General features: G+C 42.6%; 1 protein-coding gene across 1 annotated transcript; it reads left to right on the forward strand.

Moving 5' to 3' along the window:
- The first annotated feature begins 1,951 nt into the window (after window positions 1-1,951).
- On the forward strand, window positions 1,952-5,052 carry cenpx (centromere protein X). The gene is made up of 5 exons (XM_083976622.1): window positions 1,952-2,199; window positions 2,710-2,761; window positions 2,835-2,888; window positions 2,975-3,063; window positions 3,685-5,052. Exons 1-5 carry the CDS (start codon window positions 2,164-2,166, stop codon window positions 3,697-3,699), a joined length of 246 nt encoding a protein of 81 aa, XP_083832748.1. The 5' UTR covers window positions 1,952-2,163; the 3' UTR covers window positions 3,700-5,052.
- The last annotated feature ends 20,540 nt before the right edge of the window (window positions 5,053-25,592 follow it).

A 25,592-nucleotide genomic window follows, 5' to 3' on the forward strand; every position in this document is an offset into this window, starting at 1 on the left:
CGTTCAATGGGTCTGGGCTACATCCTCGAAGATGCTCAGTGGTTAGAGGATGATGAAACACAGTAATAAACACAATGTTTGCAAATCTTTCTGTGTTTTGTCATAAAAAAAAAAAACACTTTTAACTTTTTGCTTTAACTTGAGTTGCTGTTGTGCATTGTTGTTTTTCCTTGTCTGTTTTTAAATAATGTTTGCTTCTTATGTTCTCACATTTTAAAATGGATGGTGTTAAAATAAAATAACACAGTCTATCATTTATACTGCATGATTTGTCTTTTAAAAAACAAAAAACAAACAAAAAAACACATAGACAATGACAAATAGTCTAAAAGGAAAACAAGATTGCCTCACATTGCTTGTATAACTGGTTTCTACAATAATTTCTTTCATTCTACATTATCTTTATTTCCAAAAGAATATGAAATGCATAAACTATATTTCAAACTACCAAAAAAAAAAAAAAACTGCAGTGGGGAAATTTCCACATTTTCCACGCCTTTTTAAGTAAAGTGATGTAACACTAAAATCCAAGCTGCTGTTTAAGCTCAACAGTATGTCGTGTTAACTGAGGCAGCCATGAGCATATAGGTCCTCAGGGTGATTACCTGCAAGTGAAGTCAGCTCCACAAACCACATAGTTTAGATCTAACCATGTATTAGCCTGACAGAACAGTCTGTCGTGTGTTTGGTTACTGGGAGCTAATAGGCTATTGGGCCATTTAACATTAATGTAAGACATGTAAAAATAGCAAAAATCTTAACTAATATCACCATGAGAAGTCAAATCAAGCATGAGGGAGGGGATATTCATTTACATATCTAAATATCAAAGGGTTATTTCCCTAACCCAATATAAATTGACAACAAAAACAGGTAGGCCTATTTTCCAGCTTGAAACAAAGTGCTTTAGTTTAAGAAGATCTCCACAAAGCTCTCGCTTATGTCTGCATAATGATGACAGTTGGATAAAAGCTATGAAGTATTTTGATGGACATTTTTTGGGGTATTCAGCAACAGCCAAACTTTTTCCCAGACAAAGCAGAAGGTGCACATAGAATGAATATTGTGTTGAAAACATTGACCAACAGCCTTATTTTTATATTTAGTGTGCCATGAAAAACAGGTTTTCCTACAAATGTTGTTTCAGTTAGGTTACATCTACATTAAGATTAATTAACTTAAGACCTTTAAAAGGCGAGATAGATTAACTCTTTGTGTTGAATTAATTAAACATAATCACAGATTAGAATGGACTAAGCAATAGTATTATCATTTATAAGCGTACTGTAGGCTACACCACTGTACACCGCACACCAACTACAAGAAAGCAAGCATGAAAAATTACAGGTTGCGTATAACGATGCATTAAGAATCTTACTTAAAAGACCTCGATGGCTGAGTGCGAGTCAAATGTTTGTAAATGCACGTGTCAACACCTTTAACGTCTACTCAGAAACCTGATGTAGATTTGTGTGTGTTTATGTGTCGGCTTGATGCCTCGGAAAACCATTTGATCCACATTAACTGTAGTTCAACCAGGTATCAATCTGTATCTGTTCTGGAGACAATACAGTTGTCTCTTTTTAACTTGATTGTAATTTCTATTTTTGATATCAACGATGTAAATCCCTAAATTTTTAGCTCTATTCTCTTTTATCTGTGTTGTGTGTCTGTTGTTGTGTTTGTCTTTGGACCCTGAGTCTGAAATAAAGATATAATAGCCTATATATTCATAATTATTATTATTATAATAGTCTTTTATATATAGGATAGTCATATTTGATTTAGATATACATATACATATACATATACTGTACATGCATGCCATAGCCTCGGTGGTTTCCGCTTGACGTTTTTTTTTTTTCAAAGCTTTATTTCAACGAGAGCGGCCAAGATGGCGACCTGGGTAGATGCTTTCCTGTGAGCTCGTGGACTTTTCAAAGAGTACCAAACTTTTAATATGATCCAAACGGACTCAAAGAATGTTTTTTGAGAAGTGACTTGTTGCCTTTGTATTTTATGCACGGACAGTAGGACTATTAAACCCCAAAAAAAGAAAAGGGTTTGCGCTTGACGTTGCTTGACGGAGGGCCGTGCGCCTGACGTCAGAATCCGATAGCCAATCCCTACGCAGAGCGCCAAAGTCCTCTTCGCGTCAAAAACATGGCGGAACCGGGTGCAGAAATTCGCTTCAAAAAGGTAAGAGAAACGGTATCGATCTTTAGATTAACATTTGTTTTCATACTTCTTCTGTATTAATCTTTATCTGAATGACTTCTCTTTGCCTTAAATCATTCCCCGCCCACCTCCCACTTACATTAAACATTCCCACGGACGCTGTTGACAGAGTTGTAGCCTAATTAATTCCGTATTTACACCTCGCTAGAATATTATTTGGTAAATTAAGTTAACAATATGCCGAATGACAGACCCGTTCATGGTGATACGGGAGAGCGACCATGACTCTGCCATATCATCAGTCACTTTCGACAAACACCAGAGCCCACTGAATTGACATTTTTTTTAAACGGAGTAACCGGCGGTAGCCTATAAGGACGACAAGCCGCCAGCATATAAAATCATATGTTATCTGAAAAGTCATATGACGGCTTGTGCAAATGTAAATAAGTGTTTTCATACAACTTATTTCTAAACAAAAGCTCACTTGCTGAAAGTCCTGATGATGTGCTTAATTCTTTCCACTTGCAGGACACTGTAAACAAACTCCTGTCATGTTTTTTCAAGGAGGAGAAAACCAAACGTGAGTTGAATGAATATTAGATCCTGTGTTCTATTGGTAAGTCGACTGCTCACCATATCTTACTGTCTTACAGTAAACGGGGATGCTACGCTTCTCATGACAGAGATGCTAAAAATATTTGTTCAAGGTAAGAACTTCTGTATGATACAGTATAGACTCTGATGATGTGCAGGATTTTATTGCTCAAGTATCAAACGTTAATCTCATTTCCAGAAGCTGCTGTGAGGTCACAGAAACAAGCTGAATCTGAGGACTGCGACCAAGTAGATATTGAGCACTTCGAAAAGATTCTACCTCAGCTGGTACGTAACTAAACAGTGGATTAATATAGGCTATTATTCAAGAGCCATTTAAAGTATAATCACGCTTTAGGCTGCCCTTGTGTCCCGTGTCAGGTATATTTGTTGCTCAGATCAGGAAGATAAGAATAAGAGATTTAATTGTTTGGCTCCAGGATTTTGAACTGCTCTTATGAAGTCCACTCCAGGTAGCCTCTAATCTAGGTTGTACTTTTTAATTGTCTGTGCAGGTACTCATTATTGATGGTCAAACTTCACCTTCTGCTATTTCAATTACTTTTTTTTTTAACACTGTTTGAAAAGGTGTTTTGGTTTTATTGTTTTTTTTCTGACCATATGAATTCTTCAGTGTAACCTTTGAAAAATGTCTCTCAGGCTCAACAATGTAATGTCTATGTGAGATATTAGATATATTGCCTATGATGTGTAGCTATAAATAAATATGTTAGGTCCACTTAAGTCCACTTATCTGAAGGACTGGCTTAAACTGCTAGTGTCTTTTTTTGCAATATAGATTTAAATTGGACATGAAGAGTAAATTGAACATAAGACACCTGTTAAACATTAAAGCAGCAAAAATATTTCCTCAAGACTAATGGGTTTGTGTCTCTATTTGCAATTCAGCTGCTGGACTTCTAGCACAGTGACACCACAAGATGGAGCCAGAGTGCTGCCTTCATGTCCCTTCTCCAGTCCCACAGCTTCAGTTCTTGCAGCGGCATGTTCAGTATTACTGTTTATTTTTTCACTATAACTGTAATTTCATAATCACTCAAATCTGAGATTACACTGGAATTATTATTGTTTTCATTTGAGTGGTCTGATTTTTAAGTAGGAAGCAGCAGTGCTGTCCACACGCCTCCATGCCACCACCAATAAGGCCCACCTGTGCTCCTCTGTGCAACAACAGGTGCTTCCAGCATGCTCCATGGCTCCCTTCATCAAAGCCTCCTGGAGCAGTTGGAAGCAATTAGAGTAATAAGGGGAGCAGCCAGTCCCTTAGATGATGACAAGTGCCAGGAAAAAAGGAGTACCCCCTCCGGCCACTTTGAAGTTCCCTTTTGCTGTCCTGCGATGTTTAGTTAGAGGTGGGGGGAAGGGCAAAGGGGACCTCTGGCACAGGGGGAAAGTTGAATGGGAGTGTGCATGCACGAATGTGTGCGTGTGTTAGCCAAACATGGCAAGAGACCACACGCATAGATATTCTGTTTGAAAGGAAACATAACAAAACACATTGGAACATGGTCCAAGAAGAGCAGGGTGTAATTCTGAAGGTAAATAAACAAAAGAGGCGAGTAGTCGAGGTGCTTTCTCTCCTTTCATCACAGCAGAGGGGGGAAGCTGGGATTGCAAGGGAGAGGGTAATGTGGGGTTTTCTAACCCAAGCGCCTCTGATGGTTTTCCACCAGTGGTGTATTTGAACAACGTGTCTTCACTATGAGTCAGCATAGCTGAACAACATCTCACACTATTTATTTGTGTGGCTCGAGTGACTCACTGTGCTTACAAATGCTGCTCAGATACAGCTGGAAGCAACTTGGACTTAAGTCAAGAGCCCTGGCTTGGATAGGTGCTCAAGGACGCAACACCTGGAATTTGACCCGCCACCTTCTTAGTAGGGCTCGGATTGGATTTGTGTTTCTCAGGAGTAACCTGCACAGCAGGCCTTCAGGAGGTTTGGATGAGTGATGTTTAGACGATGCCATGAAGACCATTAAAAACTACTTTTTGTGAAGAGGCTCATTTGTCGTGTTGATAATTATAGTCTTTAAAAGCAACAAGACTTAAGTTGAAGTTTTATGAAATACTGTAAACTGCAGAGCCACTGCTTTGACAAGATGCTCATTCAGATGTTCTGCTGCACGCAGGCTCCTTTTTTTATTAGCAGATACGGGACCTAATGAATTAGAGAAAAATACATCCTTATTACCATGCTAAAATACAAATTTTATTATAGCAATTGTAGTGTAACCCCTTTCTTGAGCATTACTAGATCTGACGTGTATCCTCTCCAACTGTTAATCCCTGCAGATGAAATAAAACAAATATTTTTGGATCTCCATGACTTTCTTTTTTCTTCTCCAAAATATGAGTCGTTGAATGGGCTCCGCACTGGCAAAGTAGTGCACTACTGTACAACTTTTCTCCTTATGCATCTTAGTGGAACAAATTACATCTGAAGGCAGTATTATTAAACATACGAAAGCAGTTAGGACAAGAATAGGGAGGGGCGTTGAAGAGAGTAATGAGTTAAAGCTTTTCTTGATCATACATTAAAGGCAGGGAGTGTCGACAGCCAGTCCAGACGCTTTGGAGAAGCTCTGGAGTGAGAAGCCTTTCCCAGGAGACAGAGACTGATCTGTCTCCAGCCTTCTGGCTGGTCTTTGGACAGCGCTGCTGCACATGGGATAAGGCCCTCATCACTGCTTGAAGATATCTGTCTGATTGTAGCCATCAATATCAGAACTGATTTTATAGAAGTACAAATGACTGCCAGGACGAATCTATATCATTTACCTTTGCGTTGACTTAAATGTGGCTCAGCACTTTTTTTTTTTATCAGTGTAATTGATGTAGTCAGGACAAAGCTTGACCTTCTTTGGACAGTTTGGATAAGTGCTTGTAATCTCTGAGAAAATCGGACTACTACTGTTATATATCTATTATAGAGTGAAAGTAAAGGCTGAACTCTTACCATATGTTCTGGCGATATCTGATCTTTGTAGGCTTCCTATATTTTGAACACAAAGACAAATAGAGAGCTGTGTGTCTGTGGACAAGTCTGATAAAGCTGTATGGTCACAATAATTGGGGTTATGTTTATCTGGGGTGGAGTCGTCTACATCGGCCTTCGGAGTCCCTGAGAGGGTATGTTAGGATTATGTCAGATTTCACTTCTTAATTTCCCTCTGACTAGTTTGTTTTTTCCCCTCTTAGAATGACACAGCTTCACCCATCCTTCCAACTTTCTGTCATCTCAGAGTTCCTTTCTTCTTGAGCCCAAGCGAGGGGTCTCATCTATGACAAGTGCTCAGAATGCACCCATTTCTCAGACTGTTGGCCTCTCTGAGATGGGCAAGCAGTTGGTATAATTGCCAAGCTGGCAAAATGTGAAACACTAGCTATATTAAAATTTATTGGCATGAATGGCACATAAAACATTCATTTTTTACCAGGAATTTGTGCATAACAATATTTTTATTTTACCATGCACATCATTTTCATTATTAATGCTGCAAATCTCTGCCCTTTCAACTTTCAGACCTGGTTCTTTTCTCAAACTGGTTAAATCATTTTGGATAGGACGTCTGGAAAAGACAAACACTCATCATCATCAACATCATGCAGACAGTTTTGATTTTGAATTTCAAAGTTCTTACAAAGACAGGAGATGACACAAAAATCATCATCCATAAAGGAGCTACAGGTGTTTGCTGCAAGTTCAGTTTTTGCCCCCATCCTATCAATTACACGTTTGTGAGTACTTACACGATAAATATGTGATGGCGTGCATCTGTTCTCGGATGTTTGTGTGCATATATGTGCTCGCATGCATGTTTTGCTTGATCTGGGGCTGTGATGCATTAGTGCTCAGGAGACAAGAGGCCCTTGTGGCCCCCTCATGGGCATGGAGCTGTCTAACCATGGAGGAATGCTGAAGGGGACACAGAGCGAACGCATTCCTCTCAGATGCTCCACACGCAACTCACACACTCATGAAATGTTACAAACATTTACAGCGCTGTCAGAAAACACAAAAACAAAACACAGTCCCCGGCCTAGTTTGGTGCGCATGCGTTTCACAGACGGCTCACGTGTGAGGAGAGAGCGCTCGTATACAGATGCAGCATCTCTGTTATTGACTGTATACACTGCTGTGACATGCAAGTTTCCTGGAGGCCCTGAGCTATGGGCTATGAGGGGCCTGGGGTCCTGAGGCTAAGCTTTGTTAAGGAGCCACGGGGCCCATGCCGGGGATGATTAGAACATACCTGGCATTTTGAGTCACTTGGGCGCTCTACTGGGATCACTCCTAACTGGTTGTGGCGCTTGGCTGTTAGTCTGAGGCTGGAGATGGTCTGCTGCTGTGCTCCGTGTATTGGCTGGGGCTTTGGTAGCCACAGGGGGCGGAAAGGATTCTTCCGGAACCAGTGAGGTGGATGATAAGGTCAAAGACCTTGGCATGCAGCTGAAGAGGGAAAAGGGAGCAAGAGAGATGTACAATTAGACCCACAGCTGGGTTATTTCTGGAGCTCTGTACTACTACCTTAACTACATTACCCTCCTCCTCCACCCCAAGTCCCCTCTAGTCTCTGTCTCCTCCTCCCTCCTCTGTGTGGTGGCCTACATGGTCAGGGCATAGGCAATAACAACAGAGTAATCCCCTTACATAACACTGGACAAACTCAACGAAACAAGACCACTCAATTAATTTTGGGAGCGTCTAAAAATAAAGCAGCCGCTCAGCCGAGGTGACGTCAAAAGAGGTGTGTATGGGGCGGCGGAGGGTGGGGGGGAGCTGGACTCGTACCCCAAATGAGGGCTGGAGGTCAGCGGAGCACTCTATTTTTAGGTCCGATCAAAAGCAGTGTTATAAAAATACTCCAGCACTGACCCTCACAAGATCCGTCAGTCACGCTTAGAGAAGCCGTGAACCTGAAGGTCACACACTTGGAGGGATGAAAGGGCCGATGTTGATGATGATATTTATAAAGGAGCAAGTAATGACCGAAATCTCTTTAGCTGGTGGCAGGTGGCACAGTGTGAGGTTAGCCTTGTTAGAGGACTTCATCAGCAGACATGTGAAGCCCTCAGCAATGGGATGATATTCACTGTAATAACAGTATACTGTACACATTGTAAAAATAAACAAGATAAAAATGAACAGGCCAATCTAGTGACTTTGATGGCAAATTTCAGAGGTATTTAAGGTCTGAATATCGGGCTGAGAGTTTGAGAGCTTTTCAGTATTGGCACAACTTTGCGTCGGATTGCCTGTCAATAATCTCACGCCTGAAGGAAGCCAGTGTAAACATGAGTTTTTTGGGGGGCGGGGAGGGGTCAACAAGTCTATCTTAAGTTCCCTCCACATGTCCAGAGGCCAGCATGTTGAGTGTCTGTCCTCACAGTGGTCGGGGGCACCGGAACTCTAAATTAGCACTGGTGAGTCAACAGGACAGCTTTCATGTAGACAAGGGCTCATGTCAGATTGCAGGAGAGGTCAGGATGTAGGGGTCAAAGGTTGGGATGCAGTGTTGGTCCTTGTCTTTAACAGCTTCCTGCCTGCTGTGTTGTGCAAACCTAAGGGGTAATTCCTTGTAATACAGGTCCTAAGGAAAAGGGATTGCCTCACTCTGTGGTACAGGTCTGAAACTCACAGCTCAACTTGTACTTGGTCACATATTGGTCCATTAAAAGGGAGTTAAAGATGCTCTAAATCAAGGTCCTGTGTGGCCCAGCCCGACAGTAAAACAATGTTGGTAGGTAAACAGGTTGGTTGGTCCAACATTTTGATCCAGAATGAAATATCTCACCAATAAACACATGGATTGTCATGGAGTATGGTTCCCAGAAGGTGAATCCTACTGACTGCGGCCCTTTGAACTTTCCTCTAGCCCCACCATGAGGCTCATATTTTCGGTTTTGAGTGAGATTAGCGATTAACCCTGAACAAATCCTGAACCACGTTTCAAGGTCTGCCCTCTATATTTAATTTGATCTTCGGCATAAATGTTTCATTTCAAAATATATTATGTTGCGCCAATGCTCCGATTCCCCCTCAGACTTTGAAGGTGCACCTGTTTCGACACACAGTTCTGTAGTGCCGCAGGGAAGGTGAGACTCTAGGGTCAATAGGAGACCCAGCGGGGTGCTCCCCTGTGCGGTGTCTCTCTTTCTCTTTGAGAGCAAAGAGAAATGGAAGAAGCAACTGTGGCTCTTTTTGTTTCTGAAGGCTGAAGCATGAAGAAAAGAGCGACCCCATGCAGGAGAGGTGATTTACCAGCCTGTTTTGACACCAGACTGGGAGTTACTGGAGACATGCTGGCCTACAGAAGCAGCAGGAGGATGAAGTTAATGCGCAGTTTAGCGTCACACAACTGTAACTTGGGTGACTTAGGGTTAATGTTGTAATGAAGCCAAGAAATTCACTGTTAGTGCAGCTTCTTTTTTCTTAGGATACAAGAGAAAAGAAGTTGCCAACACGACCCCTGACTTTTGATGGCAGGTACACTGCACCAATCTTTTCCATGATTGCTCTATCTTCATCTGTTAGTTCCCAGACATAAATTGTAAAACCTCTCCAAAAACAGCAAAGGAGCAGATCCACTCACAAGGAGCTGTAATTTAAAAAACGCCTCTCCTGGAAAAACTACAATAAATTTGAAAGGGCTTCAAAGGGGCTGCTGGTACTCTTGCCGTTCTGTACGTAAAACAAAGCACCGGCATGATCTAAAACCACTGAATCGCTCACCCTGTGATGAAACACATCCAACAGCACACTGAGACCGAGGCTGAGAGTGAGATGTAGCAGGCAAAGAAATGAGAGAGGCTCCTTTGACTTTGATTTGGTGTGCAAAGACTTTTATGGTGTCTAAGGGACTGTTAGCTACACAGTCTAAGGGCAACAATCTAAAGGCTTTTCAGTTGGACTTATTATGGTGAAATTATCCAACAAAAGAGAATAGGTGTTGAAAAGCTAAATACAGGTGACCAAGGCTGTTGTATAGGGTAGAAAGGTGATGATAATTCTAGGGGCCCCGCGTGGGGCCCACAAAAAACCCCAGTAGTCTAATCTTTGTATGACTGATTTATTCGGCATAAGACCCTGACTAATACTCATAGTAATGCTGCATTAGCATCAAAACAAAGTAGGCTAAATAAAAAATGATAATACATACGTAGTCTAAGAAAAAAAACTGGAAAAGTTAGGGGGTAGAGGCCCACTTTAGTATTCTTTAGGGGGGCCCAGAATTCCTAGCAACGGCCCTGCAGGTGACTCACAGCGAAGGCAAGACCATCCACTGCTGATACCTTGGCGCTGCTGCTGCTGGATGCTGCAGTGCCAGTGACACACAACATGGGCTGAGGAGGAGTGCTCAGGACGCACATCAATGAGAGAGCAATATCCTGCATCCTCATTCTAGGTACATCTGTGACATGTTTGAGCGCCCATAGAGAAAAGGCCAGGTGTCCTCCCCCGGTCCTTTCCCCATTTCTCCCCATCCAGCACTGATCCGGCTAACTAATAGTACCAAGATGCTACCATCCCTGGCGCAGGAACTCAGATCACTGAGCCATGGAGGTGTGCGGGGGCTGGGGACTTAGTTGACTTACAATTGGTGCCTGACGGAAGAGCTCAGACTAAAATTTACAAAGAAAACAAGTCATTTAGTGTGTAATTTCAGTCTTAACGACAGGATGTGAGGCAAACCAGATTTCCAACAGTATACATTATATCATCATTGTGTCAAATCTAACTACATAATAATATAGCACACTATGCTATCCACTCCCATTTGACACTTAAACATTAAATAAAAACTGAACTGAAACGTGTAGCAGCAGGAGGAGTGACATTTCTACTGAAATGTGCTTTTGATTAGGGTCCGTAAAGTGAGCTGCTGGTTTCTATTTTCTGGGCTACATGAAGACCTTTCCAAAAGAGAAAGCATTTGACAGATAAATATTTCAGAGTGATGATATGAAATGTATCAACTACAAAAGAAACCACTGAACGAAAATTGACAGAAAGAATGCCTTTACTCAATCATCTACAGGAGGCCAATTGAACTACACTGGCGACCCAGGTGGAGAAAGCCCAGACGGGACAAGGCTGTGCTTTTGAGGTTATGAAACCTTGTATTTGCTGACGGCAGCCCTATCTCCTTCCTTCATCTTCCTCAGTTGAAGAAATAGTCACAACATAAAAAGGAAGGTCAGATGCTCTGCAACAATGTAAAAACACAGCCATCAGAACAATTTTATTCTTCACTGCATCTCTGACGCTGAGAGGGGAAGCAGAGCTTGTTCATCCACAGCTGAGTAAACTACTTAAGTCCATCTTATATGGCCACAGACATGATTTTTGAAATGGAAAAACCTCAAAATATGGTAATGATAGAAATAGACAAACATAGCCATGTTTGATTGCCAGACTTCCTTTTGTTATTTCACAGCATGTTTGAAGTCGTGAGAGAGGGTGAGTGAATGAGTTAGTGTAAACTGAACAGAAAACTGTCTTCAGTTTATGCACTTTTTCTCTGAATCAAAAACTGACGATAAAAATTTGCTAGGATTCACATAGGAGTTCGCTTTGACAGCGCACTACTGCTACCAAATGCTGCACAGGCGTCCACAGCATTGTCATTCCTTGAAAACAATTGTTCTCCCATCCCAGCTGCATTAAACCTGTCCGCAATAAGATAAGCTGTGGGTCTGTTTCCCGTGCTGCCTATAAATACAGCCTAATCACTCTCCAATGGAGCTGGTGGGACAGATGTTACAGTTGCATCCCACCACCTCGCCGGAGCACATATTGATGGTTCACAGACTGTTTACACAGTTTTCATTCATCTGTGCTATGACCATTCCCAACTGGATACATTTGCCAACCCGATGGTGGTTTACACAGCGGAGCCCCTCCGGCCATGTGGAGCCCATGCTCTTTACCCTCTGCGTTGTTTCGTGACTGCACACAAGCAAATAAATAAAAAAGTGAAGATGTATGTCCACAACTAATCCATAGAGGCGCGGGCCTGTGGGTATGGGATCTAAACAGACGCTGATGACTGTATATGTAGAGCGGGTTAAACAAGTGACACAGAACGTTATGCTTTGATCTGTTGATTATAGTGGGAAACAACCTGGCAACAAAACTGCCGTGATCGACCGCATTACCTGAATTTTCCACCTTGCAAACAACAGAGCTGTCCAAGACGTAAATGTTGAGGTCCTGCAGGTGAAGCTCTTTGTTCTAGTTGATTTTTCAATTATAGCGTTTGCAGAACCACAAACAAATGATTCCTAAAACATCCCATAATCTCAAGATTTTTCCATTGCCATTTGTGGCAGTGGAAACAGGTTGTGAACACAACACTCACATATCATCACCCAATTGTTGATAATAGGGATGCACATTTTGAATTTTTTTTCAGACCAATAACCGACTCTCGTTAACCGATTAAAAACTGATTGAGAGGACAACCGACAGTGTTTTTTTTTCTTTCTTGATGATGTCACACTCGATGCGACAGCTGTGCAGTGGCACATCCATTGTGCTCTGGCTCAGATGATCAGTGCTCGGATGGTGATTAGGTCTTCCAGTTTTGAACTCTTTTATACATGAAGTACACAAAGTGCAGCCAAACACCAGGCTGAAGAGAGGGCAACAGCAGAGCCTTCCTCTGACCGGCTGGAAAGCACAGTGGCGTCCTTACAGGTGATGCACACGCAGATGTCTGTGTAAGCTTGTCGTCTGACCTTCTTTCACAGGGACTGCGCTGCACAAGTGGCGCATACTGTAAGTCTTTCTGTGTAACATTTTGCTGCAAAATATGGCCGAAGACATGAGTGGAAGTCTGCCCTTACAAGTTGATTGACATAACCTAGCTAATAATAAAAAAAGGCCGAACTGATAATCGGTCAAACTTTTTGTTATAGGTAAACGGTTTACTCATGTGCATCCCTACTGATAAGGTGAACAATCATTCATTTAGCAATGATATCTTGTATGTCTCTTTTTGTTCATTACATCTCACGAGGAACATATTTGTCTCTTGGGGTGCTAATGCTATGTTGACCAAGCTAGTCGCTAGTGGTGAACTGAAAGATGCTGTCTTCTGATGTTAATAACAATTTTTGTTGTTGTTGTTGTTGCTGAAAACAGCTCTCTACAATGGTCAAAAGGCACATTGAGAGCAATGGGGCCTAACCAAAGGGTTAAGGTTACAACCTACAAGGAGCTGAAAGCTGCTATAAAGGGACATTAAGCCCAGGAGAGTTGCAGCCTCAGGTGATAATTCCCTGTAGGTTCATCACAATGAGTGACCCCTCTCAGTCTTTTTCCATTGACATGACACATAGATATTATAATTCACTTTAACACTGTTATTTTGCACATTTACATCCTGAATAAAGGTTACACAGAGTGACCTAGCCTATGCAAAGTGTATCAAAGGAAAAGAAAACTTTCAATTACTGTTTAGCTGTCATTTTTATCTTGAAAAGCCTTTGTGCTCCTCCAAGACATTAATACCTGCACCTTGGTGATGCCTTTAATTGCCATTTAGCATTAAGCTGGCTGAACAATAAAGCCAAGGCTGAGGGGATGTTGTCAGGTTTAATGAGGCCCTCGGTGAAAGAGGGCTGCTGTGTCGGCACCACCAAAGGCTGCTCCCTGAATTCACCTCCAGTGGACCAGAGTGGTCCTGCGGGGATTTGATGGGCTGAGGGAGCAGAGACTGTCTCTCCCCCACTGTGAGGGTGTGGGGGGATGCAGTGGCATCAGTAGCCCTTGCTGTGCATGGCTTGGCGGGCAGAAAGCACAGAGTGGAAGAGGTTGTAACCGCAGTGCCACAGAGAGCAAGGTGCCACAGAGTTGTGTGGCATTGTGACACTGAAGAAAAAAACAGGCAGCGGTGATGAAAGAGAAGAAACGTTTACTAGGCCCAGCAGCAGACTGTGGTCTTTCACATCAACTTACTGCAAGGAATAAAATATGGGCCTTTTAGCCCTGCTGGCCAACTTAAAGAATGAAAACATAAAGTGGCAACAAAGGCATGAACAAGTATGGTCACAAATAGACATATGGAGACAATGACATGTAAGACGAAGAGGACCATTGCCAAAAAAGAAAAACAATCACAACTGTGAAATCCTGGCCCATATTTAAGAGGGGTACATGGGTCACAGTTTCACATGGAGTCCTCCGCCTCCAAACCCCATTTCAGTTACTTTGATTCTTTATTCATCCCTTTCTCCCCCACCTCTCCTCCACCCCCCACCCCATCCTTAAATCCAGCTGATGGAGGCTCTTTTGTCCACCAGCACCCAGGCAACAACATCAAAGGGCTGCTGGGTGTAAATGCAGAGTGCCTGAAAAACAAAACAAAACTGAAAAATAAAGAAGTCCCAGAGGGGAAGGGAGAGATTCACAACAGCACCCCGGAGAGGGACCCAAAGAGAGCTGCTATGTACAGGAGGAAATAAAGAAGCTGGGAAAGAAAGAAAGAAAGAAAGAAAGAAAGAAAGAAAGAAAGAAAGAAAGAAAGAAAGAAAGAAAGAAAGAAAGAAAGAAAGAAAGAAAGAAAGAAAGAAACCCTAACTTGCTCAGTCACAGTCATTTGTCAGACATTCATCATCATTATTGAATACACAAAGGTGTGGGCTGGTTCATTCTCCATTTAATGACAACAATAAACAAATGAAAAAATGCCATTAGACTTTGTATGAGCCCATTATGACACTTTCTTTGTGTTGGATCATCAAAGCCCATTAGGGGACAGTGAAAGGCCTTCCATTACCGCTCATGACCACTTCCTCATTCAGTGACAGCTGAATTGAAGGCTAGATGGATTGTTGTGCAAGACAATGTCATGCTTTTGGACTGAATGATTTTCTTTGATCTCACTGGATGCCCTTGAAGGTTCAACAAATGCTGATATGTTAACAACCAGTCTGGTTATTCTAGTTCTATCCTCCACCTACTGCCCTGCCAGTCAGCGCTCCGAGAGAGGGGAAGGGAACGGCGGGAAGGAGGAGGGGGCAAGGGGAGATAAAAGCCTTTCATCTCTGCCCCCATATGGGACTCCTGTAGAGTCACGCTTGGTGTGGCGGCATGCCGTGTCTCGTACCCACAAAGTACCAGCCAGTGACACACTGACTCCAGAGCCTGGCACCAGGTCTCCAGCCAGCGCCGAGCAAACCCTCTATTCAGCAAGATGGAGGAAACACAACTACATCGGGCCCACAGCCTATAATTAAAACTCCTCAGCCTCAAAGAGCACAGCATCTCCATCTTAATGGTAGGCTTCCATCTGAGGCATTGGTTTAATACTTACTCTGTGTCCCATCAGATAGTGATGTGGACAGAGAAGGAAGAGAGACATTAGGACTACAAAGAACACATGTGTCCCATGCAGGATTAGAGGTTCACTCTTCCCTCAGTAGCCTAATTGCTGGATTGGCAAGATCAAAATCACTTCATTGAGATCAAGGCCACTGTCTTCCTCTTGTCTCACTATTCTGCTGCACAGTAACTCAACAAAAGCAGCGACAGACCGGGGGTGGGGGTGGGGGGGTTGCAGTCCAGAAGTCATGGAGCGAAGATGAATGTAGTTCATGTTTAGAGAGCATGTTGTGTGATTAAGGGAAGCCCACATCAAACATTGTGGCTTAAGAAAACCACCAGTTGAAAAACAAGATGCTTCTTCTGTGCACAGCGGCGCAGACTGGAGATGCTGTTGTTCAGAAGGCAGACCAGCCCAAACTAACCCGCCTGTCTGTCTCCTGAGACAAACAGGGAAATAAGAAACATCATAGATTTGCAGAGGCCTTGGAGCTCATTTTGAGTGAGAGCAGGATGAGCTGCAGACTTTAATTTAGAGTAATAAAACAGCAGTAGTAGTAATTCTCAGTTTGCTCTCCCCATCCTGTAAACTTCATAATAATGCAACAGGCACATATGGATGAACTCTAGTTACTTATATGACTATAAGCTATTCAGTTAGAGCAGAATTGGTTGACCTCATTAACAAAAAAACAAAACAAAAAAACCTAACCTGCTATTACTGCTTTCAGAAAGGGGGCTTGCATTTATGAACTAATACCACAATATATAGAATAAATGAAATATATTGTATGTTGTTAGCAGAAATGTTTTTCAGTCATTTGTTTAGCTTGATATTTCTGTGTATTTGGACAAAACCTCGAGGCTCTTGTGGGTTCTATCGTATATCAGTGGGAAATGCTGAATGAAAAGGATGGATAACACCCCCTTTTCCCACAGAGAGAACTGCTCTGGACAAGAAGAACAGCAATATTGTGGCCACATGTGTGAGCTTATTTACTTATGCTTGGCTTTTAACTGAAGGAATCTCATGATTTAAACCACAACATAACAGACTAAATTATTAGCATGTTACCGCACTACACACTCTTTCCCGCTGATTGGAACAGGAGAAAGTGTGCATGTGTCCACCGACCTGCTGTCTCTCTCACACACACACACGGGATGCAGCAATCTTTTATTTCTAAAACCCTAATCATGGAAATATCCCCTTTAAACAATAAACTTTCAATTTTATTTCATCTCTCTCCCCTTGCCAGGACCACATCAAACAAATCCTAAGGTCAACAAGGGTCAGCGAAAGGATTTGGATAATGATGAGGCTCAAAGAAAAAGACTGAGGGTGGTGAAAGAGAGATGGTAAAGGAAGGGGAGGGGAGTGATTGGGAACTAAAGAAAGGATGGAGCTGGTGGGGAGAGAGAAGGTGCAAAGGCTAGGTCTTGTAACAACAGACCCCCTGATTACATTGTTGCACAAATAAACAGGCCCTCTGCAGGCTCCCTGGAGTCCAGCTGCGGTGCAGGACAGGAAAGCTTTCATTTCAGGGGGGCTGAGGTCGAGCTATATAGGCAAGTGATGGGACGGGGCCTGGCTGTCTACCCGCACCATTTCCCCACATCTCCATCAGCGAGTGAGTGACAGGGGAACAGGGCAACATCTCATCTGAGAAGCTTGTTGATTACGTGCCATTTCCTGCACCTATAGGCCACCTTGCAAAGTCATCAGCATGTGCATTAATAACTGTCAATCTCAATGGGAGGAGGGGTTGCTCAGAGAGGAGAAAGGATGCTGGGTATCTGTTGTTGTTTTTTTTATGAAGATGATGATGATGATAAGGGGACATCTGTATGGGGTCAGATAAGTGTAAGGGGAAGGAGGCTGTGAGAGACAAGGTTCAGAGGCTCTCGAACCACATCTGCAATCGTCTTTCCTTCACCTCCGACCATTACAGAGTCCTGGTCCTCTCTTCTTTCTATGTCCTGCAGCTACGAAGGCCCACATCAAGGCATGCCCCTGCCAAATGTATGCCCCCCAATTAAGGGGCCATCATCAGATAAACAAGATAAACAAGTCCAATTCCTGGCAGGACTGATCAAAGGACTCGATGCTAAGCCCATGGCCAATTTCAAGTAGGCAAAAATCAAACACAGATGAGGTCACATGGAAATGGGGGAGGCTAATCCATTGTCCCTTTATGGGCACAGAAAGCAAAGGGACAGTGAAGAGGGTGGAGGGAAGAATGGAAATGGTTTGGAAACCGGGGGGCATGCAGATACTCTCTCAATTGCATCCTTGAATCTTAATATCCCCCTGGAAATGTACCATTATCCTCACAGTAAAAACAACATTCTTGCCGGACTTTGCAAAGACAGGTGCACCTGTTCCCCACTACCGCATCAAGAAAAACACCGCAACAGACAGCATCTTGGAGGTAGTACCGAGGGCCACGCTCCAAGATGCTGAAAGCATCTTGGCTACTACTGACAATGGGTGCCAAGATTTGGCTTGCGGTAGTCTACAAGAATGATACATGTCCACTCCTCCGATTTCTTTGGATTTCCCCCGAGCAGGTAGTTGCGTCATCCAGGCCAAACATTTGCGTACATGGTGGTACTTCATTAATCTCTCCTCCTGTAAATCTTCTCTTCCTCAAAAGCTCAACCTCTGTGTCAAACAAAACGAGAGGTCGAAATATAAAATCATGCCAAGTATGCACATGGATACAGTGATTTATTTTCAAAGGAACACTCCCAGACATCTTGGCGGTTTTATCTGAAAAGCATTATCAAATACAACCACTGATTTTGGGATTGATGCACAGAAGTTGTGAAACTAAAAACAATTAACTAAACGAATGTTGAACTCTTCTTGGTGTCAAGGTGGAGCAGAGGAGACGCCTGCTTTTGCTCATGTAATCAGTTTATTCACATTCATACAGGGGAGAAGAAGGAAATTCCATTGGCACTCCCTCAAGAGGGCTATATTGAATTGTAATCAAAAGATTATCCCAGAATAATCAAACGGCCCCCTATGGGACCACCCACACAGAGTAGAGAGAAACCTGAGACTGGCCACATGCTCTGCTTTTCACCAGGACCTCCATGGCATGGCCGAGAGACGAGAGAGAAGGACAGAAGGTTTTTGTCCCAACACTTTTGAAGGCAGTGGTCCGTTTCTTGTGAATGACATCCTCTTGTGTTGGTTGTATGAAAGCATCTCGCAGACAAACTTAAGTTCTTATTAGTGCAGAGTTCCTCTCACTGACTGGAATATGTCATACGAAAGCACATCCAAGATATTTAACTCTACATTACAGCTAGGTCACGCTCCCACAACATGCTATATGTCATTGTTTGGGTTGCTGGCTTATCAGATAATGGGGAAAAAAGTAGCTGCAAGTAAACAACAGCTTTACTCTCAAATGATCCTGATAATGACAGGCCCGGTCTATATTTAGCTTTTGTGTCTGACAGACCTCTGACTGTCGTGGCTGGAAGGGAGAGCCGTAAACAAAGCTGGCAGAGCTTAGACAAGCATGCGAGGGCTGCTCTGCACTGCCTGAACTGCGGGGGAGAGGGTGCGAGGGATATGTGCACATACGTAAAGTTTACAGACACCACCACAAGACTCAAGTTGAGGCTTGTGGTTTGTCTCGCAGCTCTGAGTGGCAGAAAGGTCCTGAGATTGCGATGCCAGTGGGGATTGTTGGTGATGCCTCTCATCACAAGCTGACCAACATGGCTGCCCAACTTGGGTGAAGTCCCCGTTCTCAAGGGACAACTTCAGCTCATGTTCTGGGGTCAGATAAGAGGAAAAATGTTTGCGCATCAAGAATAACTTTGCTTTTCTTCTTAGTCTGGGGTGTTGGGTGGAGGTGCTTGCGGTAGGTGGTGGGCACAGGGTAGAGAGACCCCACCCAATTTCTTCAATCCTGGTTAATTAAAGGACCAGAAGTCATCCATAGACATTTGATGGGTTCAAAGAGACCTGAGTGTCCTCTGTTGCAATTTCAAATTACTGATTTCTGTTATTAATTATACATCTTAAGTGCCTTTGAAGAATACTGCAGACTACCCTTCATCAAGAAGACATAATGTCTGGAGTAAAAAAAAAAGAAAGACTTGAAAAAGCAAAGAAGCTTCAATTCATTGGCTCCAATGAATCAGCGGTTCCAGGAAAATCAGTCGGCCCCGTCTTATTGTATCATTATTATTTTTCTGCCTTGTTTTCCTTTTCTTTTTCTTTCTCTTTTTTTAAGCAAAACACCCGCATCTGACGTCAGTGTATCATTGTCATTTCAAGAGTAGTCTTGGAAGCAGAGCAGGGGTTGTGATTGAACTCTGAGAGCTGCCCCGGAGCTGTACTTTGAGGAAGAAACCACGGAACCACAGATAATGCTTTACAGTCCACTAGTCTCAACTACTGTCATCAGATTTTCACTTTGTAAGATACTTGAAAAAGATTGTCATTCCGGTTTCCTCCGGAGCGAAGGGCACTGCACTGATGTCAAACTGAAGATGAGCTTTGAAGAGCATGAGACGTGTGTAAGAAGTCACAGATGATCACTGGAGAGAATAAAGACGGTGAAATGCCTGGGATCTGTGGATTAATTCACTTCCAATTGACAAAACAAACTTGATTTAACCTTGCATTTTGAACGGTCTGTTAAGTGCCTGACAAGGTAAATGTTTTCGTCTCATACAAACAAAACAAAACAAAACGGAGAGGAGACACTAAGACCTTTCGGACAGACAGACTCCTCTGACATTGGATGCTCTCAACAGTAGAGACAGAGTCATCTGGGCAGAGTTTATGGACACAAAACAAAAGCATCACAGTGTCGAGCACACAATAAAAACCAAACCACCTCTGTTGACTGGTTGACGGACTAGGAAGGCACGAGACACAAGTTCAGACACTGTAGAGTCTCTTCCTCCTCTACTTTCCACTGGTGTAAAGACTTTTCAGGAGACAGGGGAAGGCATCTCCCTTTCATCCCTCACCACAGACAAACATAGACATATAAAAACATCCATGTTGAAAAGTGGCAATAGTCCTTTTAATTCCAGACAAACCCAATGTGAAGAACTTAATTATAGAACGGGGGCAACCCAGCCCTTTTGAAAATTACACTTACAGTAAGACCTTTGAAGCAAATACATCCTTTATCCTATTTTTTTCTTTTGTTCGATGTTTTGTCTCTTGTAAAGCATGCCATTGACTACTGTGGTTTCTAGTGGCTCTCTGTCTTTTCTCGTCTGTCTCCATCTCTGTCAGGCATTCGGTCATCAAAGGCCTATCTTTTGGACACACACTAGAGGGCAAAAAACACTTAAAACCCCAGTCAGTATGTTGTTACATAATCAATAATCAATTCCAGATTTGCATTTACACAAGATGATCAAACAAGCTCTGTTGCTTTTGTAATATATAAACCATTAAGACAAATACAAATACATCAATCTCTATGACAGCACAGTTTGGTATTGACCCAGTCAGACTGTGCTCAAGAGAGCAAATTTATGGAAACTGCCTGATATTAACAAGTTGTTACTGTGCTATGCCGGCAACTGGTGCAGGGAATTAGCCAGGTGCTTCTTTAAAAAACTGCTTCAACTTGCAAGGTGCCAACAGAAATAATACAATCGTTTATCACCTCCTTAATCCACACAAACATGTGTGAAACAATCCCACCACACTCAGGTACAACAACCTCAAAGGTGGAGTACGATCCCATGACATAATGCCCATAAACAGAAAACAGACGTTTACATTTTGTTTGACAAGAACACTGCTAATTCCTTTCCGCTGTACGTGGATGACTGATACAAGTTAAAGATTTCCTCTGTATTAGCTCATGCCTCTAATAAAGGCGAAGCAGAAGGCTCTGTGGTTGGACAGGACCAGAAGGCCTGGCACCGAACCTCTACCTCAAGCCATCGTAGTAAACCGAGGGAAAGTGAGAGCGTTGGGGGCCATGTTTCACTCGCATCTTTCTCTCAGGCAAGCACAGTGGATGTTCTGCCAGGTTTAGGCTGAGGTGTTGGGTTCGGCAGTAAATCAGCTTGGTCTCCGATGATCAAACGCTTGTCGTTATTTCCCGCGCTTTCATGTAATCTCATAAAAGGCGGACTGCTCTGATGGACTGAGCTTGCCTGCCAAGCCAGCCGGGCCTCCCATGCTGGCACCTCAGTGTGTGTGGCTCTGATGGTTTGTTCCAAAAAATCTGAGCTTGAAGGAAAACACAAGATCTAACAACAACATGATGAGCATCCTTTCAAGAGTGTGCAACACAGTAGGTGCACTTCCTGTTTTCACTTTGCACCACACTGACAGATTCAGGTGATGTCTATGACCTCATTTGGATTTCACTTCTCAAATCTATGCCAGTCACAAAGACGTAGATTAAAAGAAAAATAATTTTAGAGGCCACAATTGGAAGATAAAGCTAAAACAACGAGAACAAAACGTAATGATGATACTAGATGACTGTAATCAAATACAGTATAGTATTGTGAGTTCCATAGTGATGCCTTTGTGTAAACATTTAGGGGCACTGCATTGAGTAAAGCTTTTCGGAAGATGTGCCATTTTTTTCCAGTAAAACATAAACTTTGTGTGTGAAAAATAGGTGGCAGGAAGAGGAGATGAATCGTCTTGGTGGAGGACTAATAAAATCTATGAAACCACAGCAACTCAGAACGAAAAAGACAAACATCAAAGTCAATAGACTGGCTGTTTGATCTCCCCGAGTTTTTCCTCTCTTTTTAACATCACTCTGGCCCGTTTACACTCTGGTCTTCATTATCCTCCTCTGCCCTTAAAATCATTTAAAATCTATTAGGGTCTGACATGCAAAGAAGGGGGGGGGGGCCCTTTCAGATATAGAATAAAGAGAGAAATGTGCAGCGAATACTCGGACACACAACATTTACCAGCCAATATCACTTCATCTCCTACCAAATTACACATCTTATGTGGGATCTTGCGTCTCTTTGAACGCAGTTGGTAGTTGTAATGGATGTTCTGTTCTCAACCTTCATGGAGGTTTATGGCTCGCTTTTTGACAAATGGGCAAGAGGGAGATAAAACGCTTACACACACAGACACCCTCTCCCTCCTCAAATAAAATAAATCAATAACCATAAAAAGGCAGCTATTAAAGCGTTGGATAGCTACACATTAGGAATAAAACTTGGATTTTGGCTGCTGTGTAAAGGCTCTGAGGAACAGTGCGGGCCGCACACAAAACTGATAAATGGATGGTGGGCGCTGGTGTGGTTGGGATGTATCAAACACGTGCTGGTAGGCCAATAAAGACCGAAAATACTGGCAGCTGCAGGACAACTCATTCACAGCTGTCTGAGATTCGGCCAGTTTGGGCAGGACTGAGAGAACATCAATGTTACAGGCCCTCCATTGAAACATTTTCAGGGGCTGTAAGTATTCCTGATATCTGCCTGTTTATAAACTGACTAAGTTTGTGTACGAGTGTCATTTTGTGTTTTTAAACGTAGTAGTAAGTCAGCATGTGTGCGTGTGTACAAAGCCTCAAAGAGACAAGGCCACTTGTGCCCATGGCGTCTGGTAGAGCTCGTGACTGTGCCTGTTTAACTCCACTAACAGAGCACCGTTCCACAAAGCCCATCACGCAACCCACAGATGTCCCACAGAACAGACAGGACTGCACCGCAACCAACAAGAAGCAGTAATAACCCCCCAGCCCACACACCCATGCACACACATACACACGCACACACAGGGGTCTAGTAGGCTGGACTGAATCTTCTTCAGAACATTAACTGTGGCTTCAAACTTGGTTGGAAAAAACACATTTTCTCATGTAAGTCTTGTGGTATTTAGCCATGCAGATAGTTTGTTTGTGCAGGTTTTCAGATGTCCAGAACTGACATTTTTTACCTCCACCTCAGTACACTGGAAGTCAGCTGAATTCTGCTTGTAGTGTTTGCAGTCTTGAAAAAATTACCTGAAAAAAGAAAAGAAAAAGATCAATATAATTTTTATGGACACAGTGTCCCTGTTACACTGGATGATCCATTTAACTTACTCTTGTTAAGGTTTTAATAGTTTCCAAAGAGACTATTTTCTTATTAGGAACCACTTCCGAACACACTGGTAAGTGATTAATTCTGGTTGATGTGTAAAGATTGTCATTTGCTTTAAAGGGATGAAAACATGGATTAAAACTGACTGTGAATTACAGAGTAACTATTTGGTATTTATGGGACAATTGATAGGGTACAATGACATGGTTATAGGGGACTAAAAAGGAAGCCTTAAAAGGAAAATTAAATAAATTATTTTTGTAGGAACTTTTTAACTGAGTTTAGGATCTCTTTAGATTTAAGACGTTATGGGAAAAGCTTGGATTAAAGTCCCTGCTCCTCTGCATCGAAAGAATCCCATTGAGGTGGTTTGGGCATCTAATCATGATGCTTTTTGGACGCCTTTCATTGGAGGTTTTCCGGCTATGTCCAATTGGTAGGAGGCCCAGAACACGCTGGAGACATCTCCTCTAGCCAGGGATCTCCTTGAGGAACTGGGAAGCATTGCTTCAGGAGAAGGATGTCAGAGGTACCCAGCTTCACCTGCTGCCACCACCACAAATCTTTGGATTTGCAGCAAAATATAAATGGATGGATGGCATTGAACAATGACTAAGCTTATAGAAGCACTGTAACTATGGGCTATTCTACAAATTTGTGTTCTTAAGATTGATCACATTTGTGCAAGTTGTACAAGCCAGGTATGTGGGATGGGAAACTCATTTGTGTCAGTTATCTCTCTTCCAATCCCTTGTAAGTAAAAGCTATAATAAGGCCAAGCTCTTGACTGGAGTGAGCATCAGTTTCACAGTCAACATTCCTCTTTTCCTCTTTTGTTCTTGATAGGGGAAATGTGTTCATTGACCTCTCTCCATCATCAAATCGCTATAACCTCTATAAAAAAAAAAGTATTGATTTGGCTTTGGCATTAAAAGCAGCATGAAGCAGTATGACTGAAAAATGAGCTTGTTAGTCAGAAAGAACTTTTCTGGCCTGTACTTAAAACAGAACTGAAGAAATAAACTCAAGCAAAATCTGTGTCCTCAAGAGTCAGAGGTGATATCAAGCTTTTTTTTTTTTTTTTTTCCTTTCTGGCGTCTTTACATTTGCAGTTAGACTGCTTTTCAAGAGCTGTCTGGGGCTGACAGGCGACGCAGGCTTTGACTTCAAAGCCTCCAAAGAAAATATATAAATACAAAACCATTAGCCAGCTTGTTTTTTTTAGTTAACATTTCAAACACACTGCGGAGTGGGTCGTGTTTTCAGTCCCCCTTTCTGCAACGTGAATGTTGATGTTGTTTTTCTGATGGTCCCAGGGCAAACTACAGTGCCACAGCTGGAAAGTCCTCAGCACCCTTAAAAAATGGCTGCACAAACACACCCGAGTCAGGCAGAACACAACCTCCTTTGGACTGCGTGGACTTCCCTGCCAGCTGCCCACTAGGATACAATTTGCATTTGGCCTTCAGCACAGCGGAGCCACAAGCATAGGTTTCAATGTCAGCAACGAACATATACAAAACCCCGAGGTGGTAGCATCGCAGAGGAGAGAGGGCAGTCGACGCCACTGAAATACATCATTATATCAGACATACCGTTCTCGAGTGTGTGTGTGTGTGTGTTGGGGGGAGTATGGGGGGGTAAGAATCATTTTTATTAGAGACACTAAGAAGTTTATAAACAGAGCCACTTGACACAGTGAACTTGAGATTTGTGGGTGATCCTCTGTGTAGACAGATTACCACTTCATTAAACAAACCAAGACCTCAAAGAGTAACAAGCCCTTGGACACGCATACCACAGAGAGAGAGAGCAACCCAGATCCTCTAGCCACATGAGACAGTAACAGGCTGTCTGTCCCAGAGGTTATTACAATTCCAAACATTTATTGGAAGGAAATCAAAAAATGTGTCTCTTTTTGTCTTCCTTCTTATTTCTACCCACAAAATTACATTTGGGCAATAAAAATGTTTATATGTTAGGTATATAAATGCTTGGGAATAGCACTTTGTGACTATTTTTAAACCCACTCGGAGCTGAAATAACATCATAAAAAGACACATGATTCAGTAAAAATAATGCTCCGAAGAAAAATAAAACATTCCTCTGTTTCAAGTAGCTATTATAAAGTCACAGACAGCTGTCAGGAGAACAATTCTTCGTGTGGGACGGCAGCGCAGCAAGTTTGACCGGAATAGACTGTACGAGCATAATGAAGCACTGGCTTCAGCAGCATGAAGGCATGCATGACAAACATCAGTAAAATGTGAGGATAGATACTACGATTATGGTTTGGTCAAGAGGGGGCATTGTTTGGCAGTGGGGTAATCGATCTTCTGAGGTCCGATCATTCACTAAAGCCTACTTCTACACTCAGTTGATAAAAGAAGAGGATATT

The sequence above is a fragment of the Trachurus trachurus genome (genome assembly GCF_905171665.1).
Source record: "Trachurus trachurus genome assembly, chromosome: 8".
Classification (NCBI taxonomy): Eukaryota; Metazoa; Chordata; class Actinopteri; order Carangiformes; family Carangidae; genus Trachurus; species Trachurus trachurus.

Bases quoted from the DNA above. Each gene is read 5' to 3' on its own strand.
- cenpx (XM_083976622.1), top strand. From the start codon at position 2,164: ATGGCGGAACCGGGTGCAGAAATTCGCTTCAAAAAG. The intron at 2,200-2,709 runs GTAAGAGAAACG...TTCCACTTGCAG, and splicing joins CAGAAATTCGCTTCAAAAAG to GACACTGTAAACAAACTCCT. The intron at 2,889-2,974 runs GTAAGAACTTCT...TCTCATTTCCAG, and splicing joins GCTAAAAATATTTGTTCAAG to AAGCTGCTGTGAGGTCACAG.